Source organism: Equus przewalskii, chromosome 1, assembly GCF_037783145.1.
Source record: "Equus przewalskii isolate Varuska chromosome 1, EquPr2, whole genome shotgun sequence".
NCBI classification, from domain to species: Eukaryota; Metazoa; Chordata; class Mammalia; order Perissodactyla; family Equidae; genus Equus; species Equus przewalskii.
In genome coordinates, this window is record NC_091831.1 from 31650426 (window position 1) to 31668083 (window position 17658).

Here is a 17658-nt window from a genome sequence, read left to right on the forward strand (position 1 = left end):
GCGACAGAGTTGGGAAGGGAATAGAGAAGACAGTACAATAGGGACAGAGGCACAGCCTACATAAGCTTGAGAAGAAGTTTGTTCCTTTATGCTGAGTTCCACAATACCAGAGTACATCATGCAGCTTTGAAGGTTCCCCAAAACTCTGCCAGCTTGACTGGGCCCTTACATCACTTGGGAACGTTGGAAGACCTGGTATTCAGGCAGCTATAGTAACTGCAGCTCTTAAAGCCCCTGTGCATCCCATTTCCAGCGAAAAATGTGCTCAGCAAGCCCAAGGGTTGCTCTCACCAGAAGCCTTGAGCTAACTGGTAGGAAAAGGTTAATGTTAATTATGACTGGGACATGATCTAAAGGACAAAATCTTGTCCTTTAAAGACGTGAGAAGCTGACTTTTTTATATACAAAATCATAATCAAAATAACTATCACATACTGAGTACTTCAATATGCCAGACACTACTCCAACTGTTTTAAATCATTTATCTCATAATCGCCCTATAAGGTAGGTGCTGTTATTAATCCTATGTTACAAACGGAGAAACTACAGGAAGGAGAAATTAAGTTAACTGTCCAAGACCTCAAATGGCAGAGACAGGATTCAAACCCAGGCACTCTGACCACAATTTGTGCCCTTAACTGCTAGGCCATTCCAGCTCTCTTTAAGAAGACTTCAAAGTGATGAGCAGAATGTCAGTGCCCAACAGAGTTTTTAAACAATTTTTCAAGCATATTCTTTACTATGCTTTGGAGGATCAACAATGCCCTGGGGATTTCCTTAGCTTCCTTTGAAGGTGAAGTGGAAAGAGAAGAAATAATATGACTTATAACGGTAACAGCAAAAATTATAACCACAGCCAATATCTGAGTGCTTACCACGTGCCAGGCATTGTTTTTACTAAACACTTGATATGCATTATCTCATGCCAACTCTGCAAAGTATTATTATATCCCATTTTATAAAGAGGGAAGCAGAGGCTCTTGCCCAAAGCCTAACTCTTAACCACCAAGGTATGTGGCCTGCCCTGAGCTACTTGAGGACAGGGACCGCTAGGTGAACTTACCAGTGAACTACCCAGCAACCAGCACACAGCTAAGCACATGGGAAGTGCTTCCCCAAGCACTGGATACCATGGAAGAGTCGGGAGATGGGGAGGGCTACCTTTCCTCTCCCATGTGTTAAGGCAGAGTCACAAATATGTATGACACAGACTGACGAGGGTGTAAAATACAAACTTTACACATTACTCAACATAAGCACATAACCCTCCTAGAGAGATACGAGGGATGACACCAGGAGGATGTCCCAGGCTTACCTGTCCTCGCATAACAGCAATCTGCTTATGGAACTGTCCCCTGTCGAAACCAGGATCTTTCTGCAAAAGAAGGGCAGAAGGAGATGGACGCTGCATGAAACCCTCAGAACTCATTTTCCTCCTCCAGTTAGAAACTTGCTAATAAAGAAAACCTACATGAGGCTTATAAGGTGTAGTGAAGTCAACTACCACCCCAAGAACTCCCTGTTTCACAGATGGGGAAAGAGAGAACGAGGACATGTCTTGCCCTGAGTCTCATTATTAACTCCAAAGAACGTCAGGCTCTAGTGCTCCACAGGACACACAGGATATACACCAGTAGGATTCATCAGAGCTGTCAATTTTTTTCAAACCAATCCAAAGTAGGTCCTGATGTCAGGTCCTATGTCCACATGTGGGAATCTTGCTCTTCATTGGCTAACAAAGTCAGAAGCGTGTTAGCCATGCTCTCTCGGCTTGTATCAGGACCAGTTAGAAAAACCATTAGGAATTCCTTCTTTTATACAGGGACAAGGCTGAGGTTCCCAGGTCTAACCTTGAAGAGTTCATAGAGGTCCTCTTCTAAGTCCTTGACGAAGTTAGGGTCCGATATCTTTGGAAGAATCAGATCTTTGATCTCCTGAGAGAATGGGACTTTTGCCTGGGGCAACCAGGCCCAGTAAAAAGGATCTGCAAAGAGGAAAGGGCAGAAGCAAAGCTGGTGTTGAAAAAAATCCCTGCCCATCTATGTCTTCCATCTATCAGGGCACTGCAAAAGGCAGACCACCCTTCTTCCTTGATATACAACAGAAAAAAAGAGTTACAAACGCTTGTTAATCCTAAAGGTTATAGTTAGTAAGTGGAAGAACTAGGATTCAAAGCCAGGTCTGCCTAATCCCAGAGCCTGTGCTCTTTCTCAGACATTATATGACCTTCCAAGATGTAAGCCTATCTAGAAGCGTCACTTATCACTAAGGCATTGAGATGCTCCTTCTAAAAAGACAGACTAGTGCTGCAAAGAGGCTAGTGACCTCCTACTTGTATCTCTCCCTCTTTCCAAAAGTTTCTCAGTTATAATGGGGCAGGAGTTGGCTTCCAGGATGTCAACAAGGAAGACAGAACACTGACAGCAGGTTATATTTAGAGACAAAAACAAAATAAATTATGATAAGACAGTCCTCAAAAAGAATGAGCAAAACGCAAAGTGGAGATGAGAAAACTCAACTCTATGCTTCTATTAGGAATAATGTAAGATGAAAATAACAGTTATAGCTTACATTATAGAGTAGTTGCTATGTACCAGCCATTGTGCTAGAGCGCAAGAGCTGCACTATTTCATTAATTCTTAGAACAATCCTGTGATACAGGTATTATCTACATTACACAGACAAGAAAACTGAGACTGAGCAAGAAAAGAGGCAGACCACAATGGTCTTGAGACTTACATGCCCTCCAGGAGTCAGGATGCTTCAGGGGGAAAGCCAGCCCATTGTCTATGGCAGCCACCTTGATAACAGGCTCCTTCACCACCACCCAGTCTGTGTCCTAAAGAGCAAGGAAAGACTAAATACTTAGGGTCCCATCTGCCTCAGGCCCTTTATAGTAGGTAGCAAAGCATCCCAACTCAACCTCCTCAAGCACCAATCCTTATTCAACCTCTGAACTGGTTTCCATATTGTTACCTGCACTTAGTACATTTATGGTATCTCTCACTTGGCTTGTTCTAGGTTCTGAGTCCCTTTCTATCTGAGAAAAGGTGCACTTCCACAGCAGCTGCCACAGTCCTTGCTAAGAAAGGAAATGACAATAACAAAAGATAACTATAAGCCATTCCTCCTAGGGAAAGGCAGTGAGAATCCTGAGAGTATGAAAAGAGGAAAGAAAAATCAATTATCAGTCAGCCAAGGTCCTTTTGTATAGACCTTGAATCAGATGCCACTTCACTGGTGGTGACCACATTTTCCAGTGAGATAACGGAACCAGGGAGGATAATAGCCAGCTACTCTTGCACAAGGGAGTCTGCTCTCCTGCTACATAAAAAGGAAAAGGACAAAAGCCAAATGCAAAAAGAGTGGGACAGGTTACCTGTGACAGCCCATGTCAGACACTCCCATGACAGTCTACCTGACTTCATGCTTTAGGTTCACTGGTGCCATCACAGGAACAGGGAATGTGGGTCTAGGAAACCTGCATCAGAATCCCCTGGGATACTTTATTAAAAGTGTGGAATCCTGGGGCTGGCCCCGTGGCCGAGTGGTTAAGTTCGCGCGCTCCACTGCAGGCAGCCCAGTGTTTCGTTGGTTCGAATCCTGGGCGTGGACATGGCACTGCTCATCAGACCCACATGCCACAACTAGAAAGACCCACAACGAAGAATATACAACTATGTACCGGGGGGCTTTGGGGAGAAAAAGGAAATAATAAAATCTTTAAAAAAAAAAAAAAAAAAAAAAAAGTGTGGAATCCTGAATTTTACCCCAGATGTAATGGGGAAAGGCTTGAAGAATCTGCACTGTTTTTAATAAGCCCTTCAGGTGATTCTGCTGTACAAAATTTAAGAACCACTATTAGAGAAGGAAGTAAAAACACTATGAGGATGTGTTAACTAACCTTATTGTGGTAAACATTTTGCAATATATACACATGCATCAAATCATTACACTGTACATATTAAACTTGCACAATGTTATATGTCAATTATATCCCAATAAAGCTGGAAGAAAAAAAAAAGTTTTAAGAATGTTTTATTCTCCTTCTCCAGGTAGGTTTCCCGCTAATTTTTCAAAATGTGCAGACTGAGCAGGGATAGAGAAGTGTGGTGGGGTATAAAAGCAATGAGAGAGTTAAGAAAGTTGCAGGAAGTAGCTTTTACTAAACTGACGTTCTACGGAATTGTAGTCTGTTGTGACCACAGTGTGCCATGGTCAAAAAAATTTAGAAATCACTGGGCCAAACAGATTAAACAGATTCATTTAATGCACTACTGCTCAGAAATTTACTATGCTACTATGTATTGTGAATTTCCAAGTAAGGCGTAAAGTATGTAATATGTTCCAAACTTATTTGAACTTTTCTTCATGCTATCCCTATTAACATCATTCAGTAGGATATTCCTTAAAAAACAGACTGAGAAAAACTCTACCAAATATTAACCTATCAATTTTAACCAGATATGCTAGCCTGATTCTCTGAACTTATGTGACCCAAATCTCTGACTATTATGTGCTTCCATATTATGCATATACTCCACTTCATCCTCTTCTTCAAGGTATAGATCAACATCTTACCCGAGAGCTAGAACTATCCATTGGACAGTCATATTTAATCAGCCAGTTGTCATTGCCTCGATCTGTGAACAGAAATACAAAGTTAGTAGAAAAAACTGGGGTGACTTTCACCTTCATTAATGATGGACTAGGTATTTGGACACTTGGACCAATCATTCTACTGAGAATGAATACAAAAAATGGATAAAATATTGTTAAATCTCTTGGAGGCTTCGGAGATTTTAACAAGACTATTAAGAGTTAAAGTGTCAAGATCTGGGAGAGAAAGGAAATCCAGAGAGAGGAGTCCAGTATTTGTGGCTTCTTTTCTCCTAGAGCACCTGCTGATTTGGGAAGAGGTAGCTAAGAGGCTGAGAGGTGGAAAAGTGTTCTAATAGCCTTGTGGAACTGGGAAGACAAATTGTAGTACAGTGACTGATAAGAGGGAGGAGGCCCTGGTAAATTATCCATGCTTTGGGTTGAAACCTGAAGGGCTACACCTTGGAAATAAGCAGAGTTTCCTCTCAATACCTGAAATAAAAGTGATCCTGGATTACTGGTGCTCCTAGCTGCTTGCCAAGAGCAAACATCTTCTTCCAGACAGGACTTACATCAGCATCCTAGGCCTCCAAATATTTCTATGATTTCTGATATGCAATATCTGACAATCAAAAATAACTAGGTATACAAACAGACAAAATGACATGAATATAAACAAAGAAAACTACAGAAAACTAAAATAAACCTATAGTGGCTCCAAACAATGAAGATACAGACTCTAAAATGTTCAAGATAAAATCCTTAATATATTTAAGAAGACAAAAGGCAAAATTAAGAATATCAGCAGAGGGGCCAGCCCTGTGGCCAAGAGGTTAAGTTTGCATGCTCCACTTCAGCAAGCCAGGGTTTCCCTGGTTCAGATCCTGGGCACAGACACGGCACCGTACATCAGGCCATGCTGAGGCGGCGTCCCACATAGCACAACCAGAAGGACTACAACTACAATATACAACTATATACTGGGGGGCTTCGGGGAGAAGAAGAAAAAAATAATAATAATAAGATTGGCAACAGATGTTAGCTCAGGTGCCAATCTTAAAAAAAAAAAAAAGAATATCAGCAGAAAACAAAAATCTATTAAAAAAATCAAACAGAAATTCAAGAACTGAAAAACACCTTTACCAAAATTAAGAATTCAATAGGTGACTTTAACAGCAGATTGTGCTAAAGAGAGAAGTAGTGATTTGAAAGACAGGTCACAAGAAAATAGCCAGAATAAAACATGCAGGAAAAAGGGACACATACATTAATGTATATCTAACAACATGTAATTGGAAGGAGGAGAGAAAAATGGGCATAAGTAATATTTAAAGAGATAAGAGTTGAGAATTTTCCAAAAGTGACAAACATATCAAACTATAGATTCAAAAAACCCTGTGAATCCATAATAAGATAAATACAAAGAAAACCATACATAAGGTATATCATGGTAAAAATGTTGAAAATCAAGTACAGAGAAAATCTTAAAAGGAGCTAGAGAAAAAGAAAGATTACCTTCAAAGAGGTATGGACAACTCACTTAGAAACCATGGAGGCAAGAGAACAATGGAATGCCTTTTTTTTTAAATTGCTGAAAGAAAATATCCTTCAAAAACGAAGGTGAAACAAAGACATTTTCAGATAAACAAAAAACAAAAAAATTAATCACCAGAAGACTAGTACTAAAATATTCTCCAAGGAAAATTATACCAAATAGAAGCTTGGAGATGCAGGAGGAAATAAAGAACAACAAAGTGGGTAAGTATGTTAATAAATCTAGATAAATATTGTTAGTTTTGTTTGGTGTGATAGTGGTATATTAAAAAAAAGAGTTATCTTTTAAAGACATACTGAAAAAATCATAAATAAAATTATATCTGGGATTTGCTTTAAAAGAATAAAAGAAGGTAAGCAAATGGAAGTGGGAATGGGAGAGGATTAGTCATGGAGTGACTGTTGAGACTGGGATGACTGATTCATGCAGGTTCATTATTCTGCTTATTTGTGTATGTTTAAAAGTCTTCATAATTACTATTAGTAACAATAATAGTATTGACTTATAGTTTTACATAAACGTTTTTATATATGCAGATATATAATTAAAAAGCATGATATTAATAGTATAAAAGTCTGGAGATGAGTAGATAGAGCTAAGGGTTTCTAAGATCTCTGCATTATCCAAGAAAACGGTACCAATTTTATATTAGATTTTGGGAAATCAGTGATTCACATGGTAATCTTGAAAGTAACCACCAAAAGAAAAGACAAAGAGTGCACAACTTCTAAGCTAAAAGAGGGGGGAAATGAAATAATTATAAAATAATTTATAATAAAGCAAGAAAAGAGAGGAAAAAAGGATCATTGAGAGAAGGGGAGGAAAAAAAAAAAGACAGGCAGAAAACATAGAAAGCAAATAATAAGATGGTAGATGAATATCCAAATATATCTGCACATACACTACAGATAAATTAACTAAATGCTCTAAAATTAAAATATAACAGTTCTGGGGCCAGCCTGGTGGCATAGTGGTTAAGTTCATGTGCTCCAATTCAGTGGCCCAGGGTTCGCAGGTTTGGATCCCAAGTGCAGACCTAGCACCATTTGTCAAGCCATACTGTGGTGGCATCCCATATAAAATAGAGGAAAATTGGCACAGATGTTAGCTCAGGGACAATCTTCCTCACCAAAAAAATTAATTAATTAAATTAAATATAATAGTTCTTTCACTGGATAAATAAAATTGACAAACTTTTAGCTAGACAGACTAAGAAAAAAAGAGAAGACTCAAATCACTAAAATCAGAAATGAAAGTGGTGACATTACTACTGATTCTACAGAAATAAAAAGGATTATAAGAGAGTACTATAAGCAATTGTACACCAACAAACTGGAGAACCTAGATGAAATGGACAAATTCCTAGAAACACAAAACCTCCCAAGACTAAACCACGAAGAAATAGAAAATTTGAATAGATCTATAACTAGTAAGGAGACTGAACCAGCAATCGAAAATCTCTTGACAAACACTAGCCCTAGATCTGATCGCTTCAGGTGAATTCTCCCAAACATTTAAAGAAAAACTAATACCAATCCTCCTCAAATTTTTCCAAAAAACTGAAGAGGAGGGAACACTCTATAACTCATTCTATGAGGCCAGTATAACCCTGATACCAAAAACAGACAAAGACACTACAAGAAAAGAAAACCACAGACCAATATCCCTTATAAATATTGATAAAAAAATCCTCAACAAAATAATAGCAAACTGAATTTAGCAGCATTTTAAAAGGATTATACACTATGACCAATGGAATTTATTGCTGGAATGCAAGAATTGTTCAACATACGAAAATCAATCAATGTAACACATCACATTAACAGAATGAAGGGGAAAAACCACATGATCATCTCAATTGATGAAGAAAAGCATTTGACAAAATTCAATATCCTTTCATGATAAAAAACACTCAACAAATTAGGAATGGAAGGAAACTACCTCAACATAATAAAAGTTCTATATGAAAAAACCACAGCAAACATCATATTCAATGGTTAAAGACCAAAAGCTTTTTCTCTAAGAACAGGAACAAGGCAAGGATGCCTGCTTTCACCACTCACAATCAACACAGTACTGGAAGACCAGAGCAATTAGGCAACAAAAAGAAATAAAAGGCATCCAAATTGGAAAGGAAGAGGTAAAATTATCTCTGTTTGCAGATGAGATTATCTTACACATAAAAAACCCTGAAGATTCCACAAAAAACTGTCAGAACTAATAAATAAACTCAGCAGAGTATCAGGAAGCAAAGTCAACACAAAAATCAGTTGCATTTCTATTCACTAACGATGAAAGGAAATTTCCAAAAAGGAAATTAAGAAAACAATTCCATTTACAATAGCATCAAAAAGAATAAAATAGGGGCCAGCCCCGCGGGTGAGTGGTGAAGTTCATGTGCTCTGCTTCAGTGGCCCAGGGTTTCACTGGTTCGGATCCTGACCGCGGACATGGCACTGATCATCAGGCCATGCTGAGGCGGCGCCCCACAGGTCACAGCTAGAAGGACCCACGACTAAAATATACAAGTATGGGGGCTGGCCCCGTGGCCGAGTGGTTAAGTTCGCGCGCTCTGCTGCAGGCGGCCCAGTGTTTCGTTGGTTCGAATCCTGGGCGCGGACATGGCACTGCTCATCAGACCACGCTGAGGCAGTGTCCCACATGCCACAACTAGAAGAACCCACAACGAAGAATACACAACTATGTACCGGGGGGCTTTGGGGAGAAAAAGGAAAAAAAATAAAATCTTTAAAATATACAAGTATGTACTGGGGGGATTTGGGGAGAAAAAGCAGGGGGAAAAAAAAGAAGATTGGTTAACAGCTGTTAGCTCAGGTGCCAATCTTTAAAAAAAGAAAAAAAGAATAAAATACTTAGAAATTAATTTAACCAAGGAGGTGAAAGACTCGTACAATGAAAACTATAAACCATTGCTGAAAGAAATTAAAGAAGACAAAAATAAATGGAAAGATATCCCATGTTCATAGACGGAAAGATTTAATATTGTTAAGATGTCAATACTACTCAAAGCAATCTAGAAATTTAATGCAATTCGTATCAAAATCCCAATGATGTTTTTTGCAGAAACAGAAAAACCCATGCCAAAATTCATATGGAAGCTCAAGGGACTCCAAATAGCCAAAACAATTAGGGGAAAAAAAAAGAACAAAGCTGAAGGACTCATACTTACTCCAAAACCTTCAAACTTACTACAAAACTATAGTTACTACAAAACTTACTACAAAGCTACAGTAATCCAAACAGTGTGGCACTGCATAAAGACAGACATACAGACCAATGGACTAGAATAGAGAGTCTAGAATTAAATTTTCACATATATGATCAAATGATTTTTGACAAAGGGTGGGAAAACCATTCAATGGGGAAAATAGTCTTTTCGACAAATGTTGCCAGGAAAACTGGATATCCACATACAAAAGAATGAAGCTGGACCCTTACCTAACACCATGTACAAAAATTAACTCAAAATGGATCCATGACGTAAATCTAACACCTCAAACTATAAGATTCTTAGAAGAAAACATAGGGCAAAAGCTTCATGACATCGGATTTGGCAATGTTTTCTTAGACATGACACCAAAGGCAAAGACAACAACAACAAAAATAGACAAATTGGACTTTATGAAAATTCAAAAATTAATTGCATCAAAAGATACTATCAACAGAATAAAAGGTAACCCACAGAATGGGAGGAAATATTTGCAAATCATATGTCTGATAAGAGATTAATATCCAGAATATATAAAGAACTCCTACAACTCAACAACAATAAAACAACCCAATTCAAGATGAGCAAAGGATTGAACGGACATTTCTCCAAAGAAGACATACAAATGGTCAAAAAAGCACACGAAAAGATGTTCAACATCACTAATCATTAGGGAAGTGCAAATTGAAACTACAATGAGATACCACCTCCCACCTATTAGGATGGCTACTATCAAAAAACCAGAAAATAACAAGTGGTGGCAAGGATGTGGAGAAATTGGAACCCTTGTTCGCTGTTACTGGGAATATAAAATGGTACAGCTGCTGTGGAAAACAGTATGGCAGTTCCTCAAAAAATTAAACATAGAATTACCATATGATCCAGCAATTCTACTTCTGGGTGTATACTCAAAAGAATTGAAAGCAGTGTCTCGAAGATATTTGTAAACCCATGTTCCTAGCAGCCTTATTCACAATAACTAAAACATGGAAGCAACCCAAGTGTCCATTGACAGATGAATGGATAAGCAAAATGTGGTATTTGCGTACAATGGACTGTTAACCTTAAAAAGGAAAGAAATTCTGACACATGCTACAACATGAATGAATCTTGAGGACATTACACTAAGTGAAATAAACCAATCACAAAATGACAAATACTGTATGAGTCTACTTATATGAAGTATTTAAAGACAAAACTGTCCTGTGATAGGCCTTGCTGCTATGAATGACTAGGGATCAAGGATATGAGTACTCTACACGTTGCTTTGGAAGAGCCAAAGTGTCTTCTGGGACCAAGAAAGAGGCCAAGATAAAATGTAAATACTGGGTCCAGGCCATAGCACCTCTGATAACTACACATGATGTGGCTGGACAAAGCATCTCTTGGAAAAGTATTATCGAGACCCTCCCCAAATGTGCATAACCGTTCTGACTTAGAAAAAAACCCATCCTGATAGGGTCCTCTGATACCAAGCTCTGCACGCTTCCAGGCCTCCCCCTGGGCCTGCCCACAGCCTGGCACAGGGACTGGACCACACACAGCTGCGCACCAGTGTTGCGGATGATGTAATCCAGGACCACCAACCGCTCAAACTGCAGCAGTAGTTGCCGGTTAGTGTTCTCAGGGAGAGGTTCTGCTTCAAAGCGCCGTAGCCAGTAATCTGCATCTTTGTAGCCTTCAACAAAGAGCTGGAATGAACCAACCTGCAATCAAAGAGGAGGAATAAAGGTATTTCCTTACAGTCCAAGTCCAAAGACCCCAGGAGTAAGCCAGGTACCCACTAAGGCCGTGTGGAGTTTATATCAGAAAAGGGTTGTAACGGTGATTGCCCATCCAAATTCAAGAAGTCCATCTAAATGGTTCAGGGGAGACCAGTGAGAAAGTTAGGGTCTCTGTTCTCTGGAGAATTATTCCTCAAACCTTAGGTCCTTGACAGAAATGAGGAAGACAGGAGCCTCAGGGCAGGCTATTCATGTGTCCATATACAAGTGTGTGGGCACCTTGCTTCACCTCTTGACGGCTATGCCACTATAAATCATCACTTTTAATAAACCACATAGATGCAGTCTATACCTTTGGCGGTAGCCCGATGCGGTTAAACCGCGCCCCAACTTTTGGCACCTTCTCCAGTGCAAGCCGCTTGCCCCTGGACTTCACTCGGTCAATGGCACTATAGTTGAAGGTCTCACTGGCCAGGTATACTACCTACAGTGGAAAGAGAAGAGATACCTTGGTTAGAGCCAAGTTTAAGGAACTATACCACTATGGCAGAGGATAGCTAGATGCTCACCAATACAGTTCCTCTTCCAGGGCACACAGGAAGAATGCATTTCTCAGCCTTTCTAACTGCTAGGATAGAGTATATGACTAGTTCGGGCCAATGGAATATTGACAAAGTGATGAATGTATACCCCTTCCAGGCCTGGTCCCCAAAACCTCCCATGATCCTTAGTTCACATTCCCCAATCTGTGCAGCTGGAAATGAAGGCTCTGAGATGGCCAAACCACATCATGGAAGGATGTAGTGACAAGGGATCTAGGAGAGCTGCCTAACTGGCATGGATCTATGATGTGAGCAAGAAATAAACTCTGTGTTAAACCACCACAACTCAGGGGTTGTTACAGGAGTTAGCATGAATTATTCTGACTAACACAGGCACCTCCTGGGTTAGGAGATGTCATCTCAATGCCTATTTTCTCTCCAAATAAAAACAAATTGCAATTTACTCTATACCCTTTTATTTCCCTTTGAATTTTGTACCATGTGCAATTAATCACATTCAAAAAATAAACACTAAAATTCATTTTAATTTTTAGTGAAATGCTATATATATGCATATTTATACATACTATATCTGGAATATTACACAAAAAATTAGTAATAGCAGCTGCCTCTGAGGGAGGAAAAGGAGTGGCTGCGAGACGGGGTGGAAGGAAGGATGAATTACTCTTCTCTGTTTATTGTGCCTTCTAGATGCATGAATTGCCTATTTGAAAAAAGATGTTTTAATGGACTATCAATATTATATTTTATTGTCAAAATGCAGTGATATCACTGTAATCCATATGTACGTCCATTATTACACTTATCACATCGTCTTGTGATTATCCATTCATATAGCTAACTTCTCTCTTAAGACTAATGAAATTTTGAGAGGAAGAGAACATCTTATTCACATTTGCATCCCCAGTACCTAACACAGTGCCTGGCACATAGGCTCATTAAATATTTATTAAGTGAATGAATGAATGAGTTACAAGCTTCTTTCAGAGATAGCAACAAGTGAGTTTTAGCATGTAAACACCTAAAATCAAATTTATAAGATTCTTTCTTTTCCTAAGCCTTTCAGAATTCATTAGAAACAAGTAGTTATTTTGCCCATGAATCTTAAAGACAAAGAGAGGCAAAATAATCCCTTCCCTGCCATCCATCCATCCATCTGTCCATCCAGTGTTAACAGAGTACCTACAATGCACGTGTAAGGTACTGTAGGTTGGCACTCTCTGTCTTACAAGTCAGGAAACACAGGAACAGGAATAAAGGGAAAAACAGGCTTTCCTAAGACTACCTTGCCAGTTTCCACAGTGAAATCCTGGTGCTCTCAAGCCATAAACCACCCTTTCCCCCATCAGATTTTATTTTCGATCACTTTTTATAACAAATCACTTTTTCCCTATGACTAGTGAAACTATCATAACCTGAAACCTCACAGGAACAGAAAGCAGAGACTGCTATCAAGTGAGGATTAGAGTCTTACTATGTGAAGCTCCACTGCAACGTGAGCCTTCCTTCCATAGTGAGAGATGCTCTGATCAACTGGATAGAATCCTGTCACAAGGGTAGCAAGGCAGGGAGGGGAGAGACTGCCTCTTACTATTCTCTAGCAGCTGTATATTAAAGCTTGCAAAGTTCTATCTCATCTCAGTCTCACGGAAGACAAGTGTTTTTGTTGTTGGTGACTTTTTTTTTTGAGGAAGATTAGCCCTGAGCTAATATCTGCCACCAATCCTTCTTTTGCTGAGGAAGATTGGCCCTGAGCTAGCATTCGTGCCCATCGCCCTCTACTTCATATATGGGACGCCTGCCACAGCATGGTTTGATAAGCAGCATGTAGGTCTGCGCCTGGGATCCGAACCGGCGAACCCTGGGCCACCGAAGCAGAGCACATGAAACCTCTACGCCATCAGACCGGCCTGTGTTGTTGCTGACTTTCTGATACAAAAGATCCTCAGGCCTCATTAAGGTTCTCTAACAGGGAAAGAGGAAGACCAGAGTTGGGGAAGAAAGGGATTGTGGGGCGTGACATTTGATTAGAATAGTCATAAAAATACCGCACGCAAAGACGCATGGAGTGTTTACATTGTGCTAGGCACTGGGCTACATGTTTTATATGGATTATCATGTACAATCTTAATAACCACCTTATAAACTAGGAACTATTTATATCCCTATTTTTATAGTGAGGAAATTGAGTGGGTGGGGGGAGGGGTCTTAAGTGACTTGCTCAAGGGTCACCTAATGAACAGTTACAGAGCCAGAATTTGGACCCCAGCCTTCTAATTCTTAGGCACTACACTCCAGAAGCACAGGCAGAGCAGGCAGGCACAGGGCCACGTGGGTCTGTTATTTATCTAGGAAATAAAAGAAATTACAGAGTGATGAGCAAGGAGTATTTAAAAGAGTTTCTAGAGTCCAGGAAGGGCCTAGAAGGAGGATTTCAGGTTAGGCAGGACATCTTAAGAGCATTAATTATCATACAAGATGTTCAAAGTGTGCTGTTTAACTATATGGACAGAGAGAGAACTAAAGCATGAAGGGAAGAAAAGAGCTGCACAAGGCCAGGCAGTGAACTGCCCGTCAAATGGGAGCTACCAGCCTGGAACTACAATCAAACATTCTCTCCAAAGACCTGAAGTTGGGGGATCTTGGGTATTGTTTGTCATGGTTTGATATTCATTCACTGATTCCGCTGCTACTTACTGAATGCTTACTATAACTATAGTACGTTGCTAGGTGCTGAGAATGGGAGAAGGAAATTTTAAGAAACGGCCCCTGACATCTACAAACTTACAAAGTAGTTGGCTTATTGTTTGGAGTTTGTTGGCAAAGAAGCAGACACAGTTAAACATCCACAATAATCACATTTTCTTGTAAAAATACCCTGGGAAAATAGAAAAAAATAGGTTTGAAGGGAGGCTCTTGTCTGCTCATCAATCTCTTTGCCCAGAGTCTGCTATCTAAACCTGTGAAAAAAACCTCAAGTGGGGGTTTTTAATCTAGAGGTATGGTCCCTACAGGGTCAATGGATGGACTTCAATGAATCATACCCCTGAAATTATATGCAAAATAGTAATTACAAATATGTGGTTTTTTTCTGGGAACAAGATCTATAGCTTTCATCTGATTCTCAAAGAGGATTAAGATCCAGAACTACAAAGACGCCCCTGCAGCCTAAGGCATCAGATCAGAGTCCCACTTTAAGTTGTTACTAAACCTCAGGCAGCCATATACTCAATGGGTGATGACATGTCTTAAATGTTCATATGCTGACCCGCAGATTCCTCCCCCACATAACCCATGGAAATTTTCACACAACATTCTGCAATAGAAGGATTCTTAACCTGGTGTCAGTAAACTTCCCGAAATTGTATGCAATCAATTCTGTATTTAAGCATATTTTTTGTGGGGGGTATGATCCACACCCCTCATTAGAACCTCAACAAAGTCATAAAACATATAAGGTATGTGAAAGTCCATTCTAAGCAAGGATTTGCCTGGATCTGGGACCCCAATTTTGTTATGTTCAAGACAAGTACCAGAATTACATAGCATAAAGATGGGCAAGGAGAATTCCATGTCAATTCCCTGTAGGGGTTCAGGTCAGACCTTTACCCTAACCCTCAGCCCATCCCAGAGTTCTCCTTGCCAGATCTTGCATTAGTGCTCAGCTGACATCAGCTAGTCCATTCTAGACTAGATCTAAATCCTGGAATGGCTCAGAAATCTAAGAGAGTAAGCCACAAAAATAACTAGCTTTCTAATCAGCTTGCGGTTATCTGGGATCCAAAGACCCAGGGAGCCCATAAATGTAGATCAGAGGGTTGGTGAACTTCCTGAAATTAGATGCAAAACTTTTATGTGTATCTTTCTCAGGATAGATTTCATCAGATGATCAAATCATTAGCCTAAACATACCGTCCTCCCAAAAAATAGCCTGAGAACCCTAGGCTCAGGGCATAAATAGCCTTCACCCGAGCTAACGGTCCCACTAAGATATAGCAGGGCTTATGGCCAGGAAAACTCTGGCCAGGCAGTAGGGCTCCCTGGAGACAGGTCACTGACCTTTGTACGGGGTACAATGTTGAGTTCCAGTTTTTGGTCCACCAGGCTGGCCCCTGCCTCTGAGAGATAGCCCTGGTTGAGGACAAGGCAATCACGGCCAAAGCAACAGGGACAGCACAGCTTCTGTAGCCACTTGGTCCACTTAGGATTAAGGTGCCCATATGGCTCTTCATTCTTGGGTTTGAAGACAGCAATAATCTTCTACACAGACAAAAGAAAAAGAAGATGTTAAAGACAAGTTGATTAAAGTAGCTCACAGACCAGGTCAGCAGGAATCTAGAAAGAAACAAGAGGGCACAGGAAGACAATCCCTACTTACAGTCAGACACTGGCGTTTCTCCAGCTTGTAAGTGGAAAACACCAGCTCATGTGTGCAGCTAAGAGATCCATTGCTAGAAAGGGCTGTAGCCAAGGAAGTGCCAGGTCTGGTATATATGGTATAACAGATTTTTAACGCCATCAAACTCCAACCTCCAAGGTACATTTATACATTTATACACTTTTGCTCTGCACCAATTACATAAAGATTAAAAAAATTATCAACTGAAAGGCAACTAGTAAGGTACAGAAGTCCCCCCTTATCCATGGTTTTACTTTCTGCAGTTTCAGTTACCCATGGTCATCCGTGTTCCAAAAATATTAAATGGAAAATTCCAGAAATAAACAATTCATAAGTTTCAAATTGCTCGTCAGTCTGAGAAGCATGATGAAATCTCACAGAGTCCCACTCCGTCCCACCAGGAGATGAATCATCCCTTTGTCCGGCATACCCACGCTGTATTTGCTATCTGCCCCTTCATTAATCACTTAGTAGCCCACTAGGTTATAAGATCGACTGTTGCAGTATCAAAGTGCTTGTGTTCAAGTCACCCTTATTTTACTTACTAAGGACCCCAGACACAAGAGTGATGGTGACAATTTAGATATGCCAAAGAAAAGTCTTAAAGAGCTTCCTTTAAGCGAAATAAAGTTGAAAACAAATCTCGACTTAATAAGGAAAGAAAAAATATTGTATGCTAAGGTTGCTAAGATCTATTTTATTATTAGTTGTTTTTAATCTCTTATTGTGCCTAATTTATAAATTACACTTTATCATAGTTATGTACGTATAGGAAAAAACATAGTATATAGTTTGATACTACTCATGGTTTCAGGCATCCAAGGAGGGCCTTGGAACGTAACCATGGTGGATAAGAGGGACTACTGTATTATGGAATGAGATTAAGAAAATTCCTTCATTGATGGTTGATTCCCTCTATCAGCCTTACTATCCCAACCCCTGGGTGTTAACAAAACCTTAAAATAAAAAGTTTAGGAATGAGGGCCAGCCCTGTGGCTGAGTGGTTAAGTTAGCACGCTCCACTTTGGAGGCCCAGGGTTTCGCCGGTTCGGATTCTGGGCACAGACATGGCATCACTCGTTAGGTCATGTTGAAGCGGTGTCCCACATGCCACAATTAGAAGGACCCACAACTAAGATATACAACTATGTACTGAGGGGATTTAGGGAGAAAAAGCAGGGAAAAAAAAAGAAAATTGGCAACAGTTGTTAACTCAGGTGCCAATCTTTAAAAAAAAAAAAAGTTTAGGAATGACAAACTAAGAAAGCAATGGAAGAGAAAAATCACAGCAGGAAAAAGAATCTGCTACCTGGTTAGAATAGGGTTCTTTTAAGTAATTCTGTTAGGCAAGAGATCAGGAGGAGACGCCACAAATATTAATCCATCTTCTCTACCAGACAATAACTTAACCCTCAAAAGTCCTTGAAAATATGGGATGCCGCTGTAACTTAGAAAATGTAGCCCTCCCTCCTGAAGTTTCTTCCCCAGGCCAGTCAGCCCTCTGAGGTTGCTTCACATTTAGCTCACTCCCTCCAATCCCCCAACTGGTGATTTCAAAGGAAGAAAATTAAATATGCTATCCAAATGAT

The 17658-nt window shown here is 39.9% G+C and overlaps 1 protein-coding gene across 1 annotated transcript in view; it reads right to left on the reverse strand.

The window, feature by feature from the left end:
• Positions 1 to 17658, reverse strand: part of PI4K2A (phosphatidylinositol 4-kinase type 2 alpha) — a 29533-nt gene that overhangs the window by 4918 nt on the left and 6957 nt on the right. Inside the window, exons 2-8 of the mRNA XM_070559795.1 lie at positions 15730 to 15930; positions 11460 to 11591; positions 10936 to 11089; positions 4582 to 4643; positions 2740 to 2839; positions 1851 to 1984; positions 1316 to 1375 (exon numbers count right to left, since the gene is read on the reverse strand). Of these exons, the coding sequence (XP_070415896.1) occupies positions 1316 to 1375; positions 1851 to 1984; positions 2740 to 2839; positions 4582 to 4643; positions 10936 to 11089; positions 11460 to 11591; positions 15730 to 15930 (843 nt within the window). The remainder of the gene's footprint in view (positions 1 to 1315; positions 1376 to 1850; positions 1985 to 2739; positions 2840 to 4581; positions 4644 to 10935; positions 11090 to 11459; positions 11592 to 15729; positions 15931 to 17658) is intronic.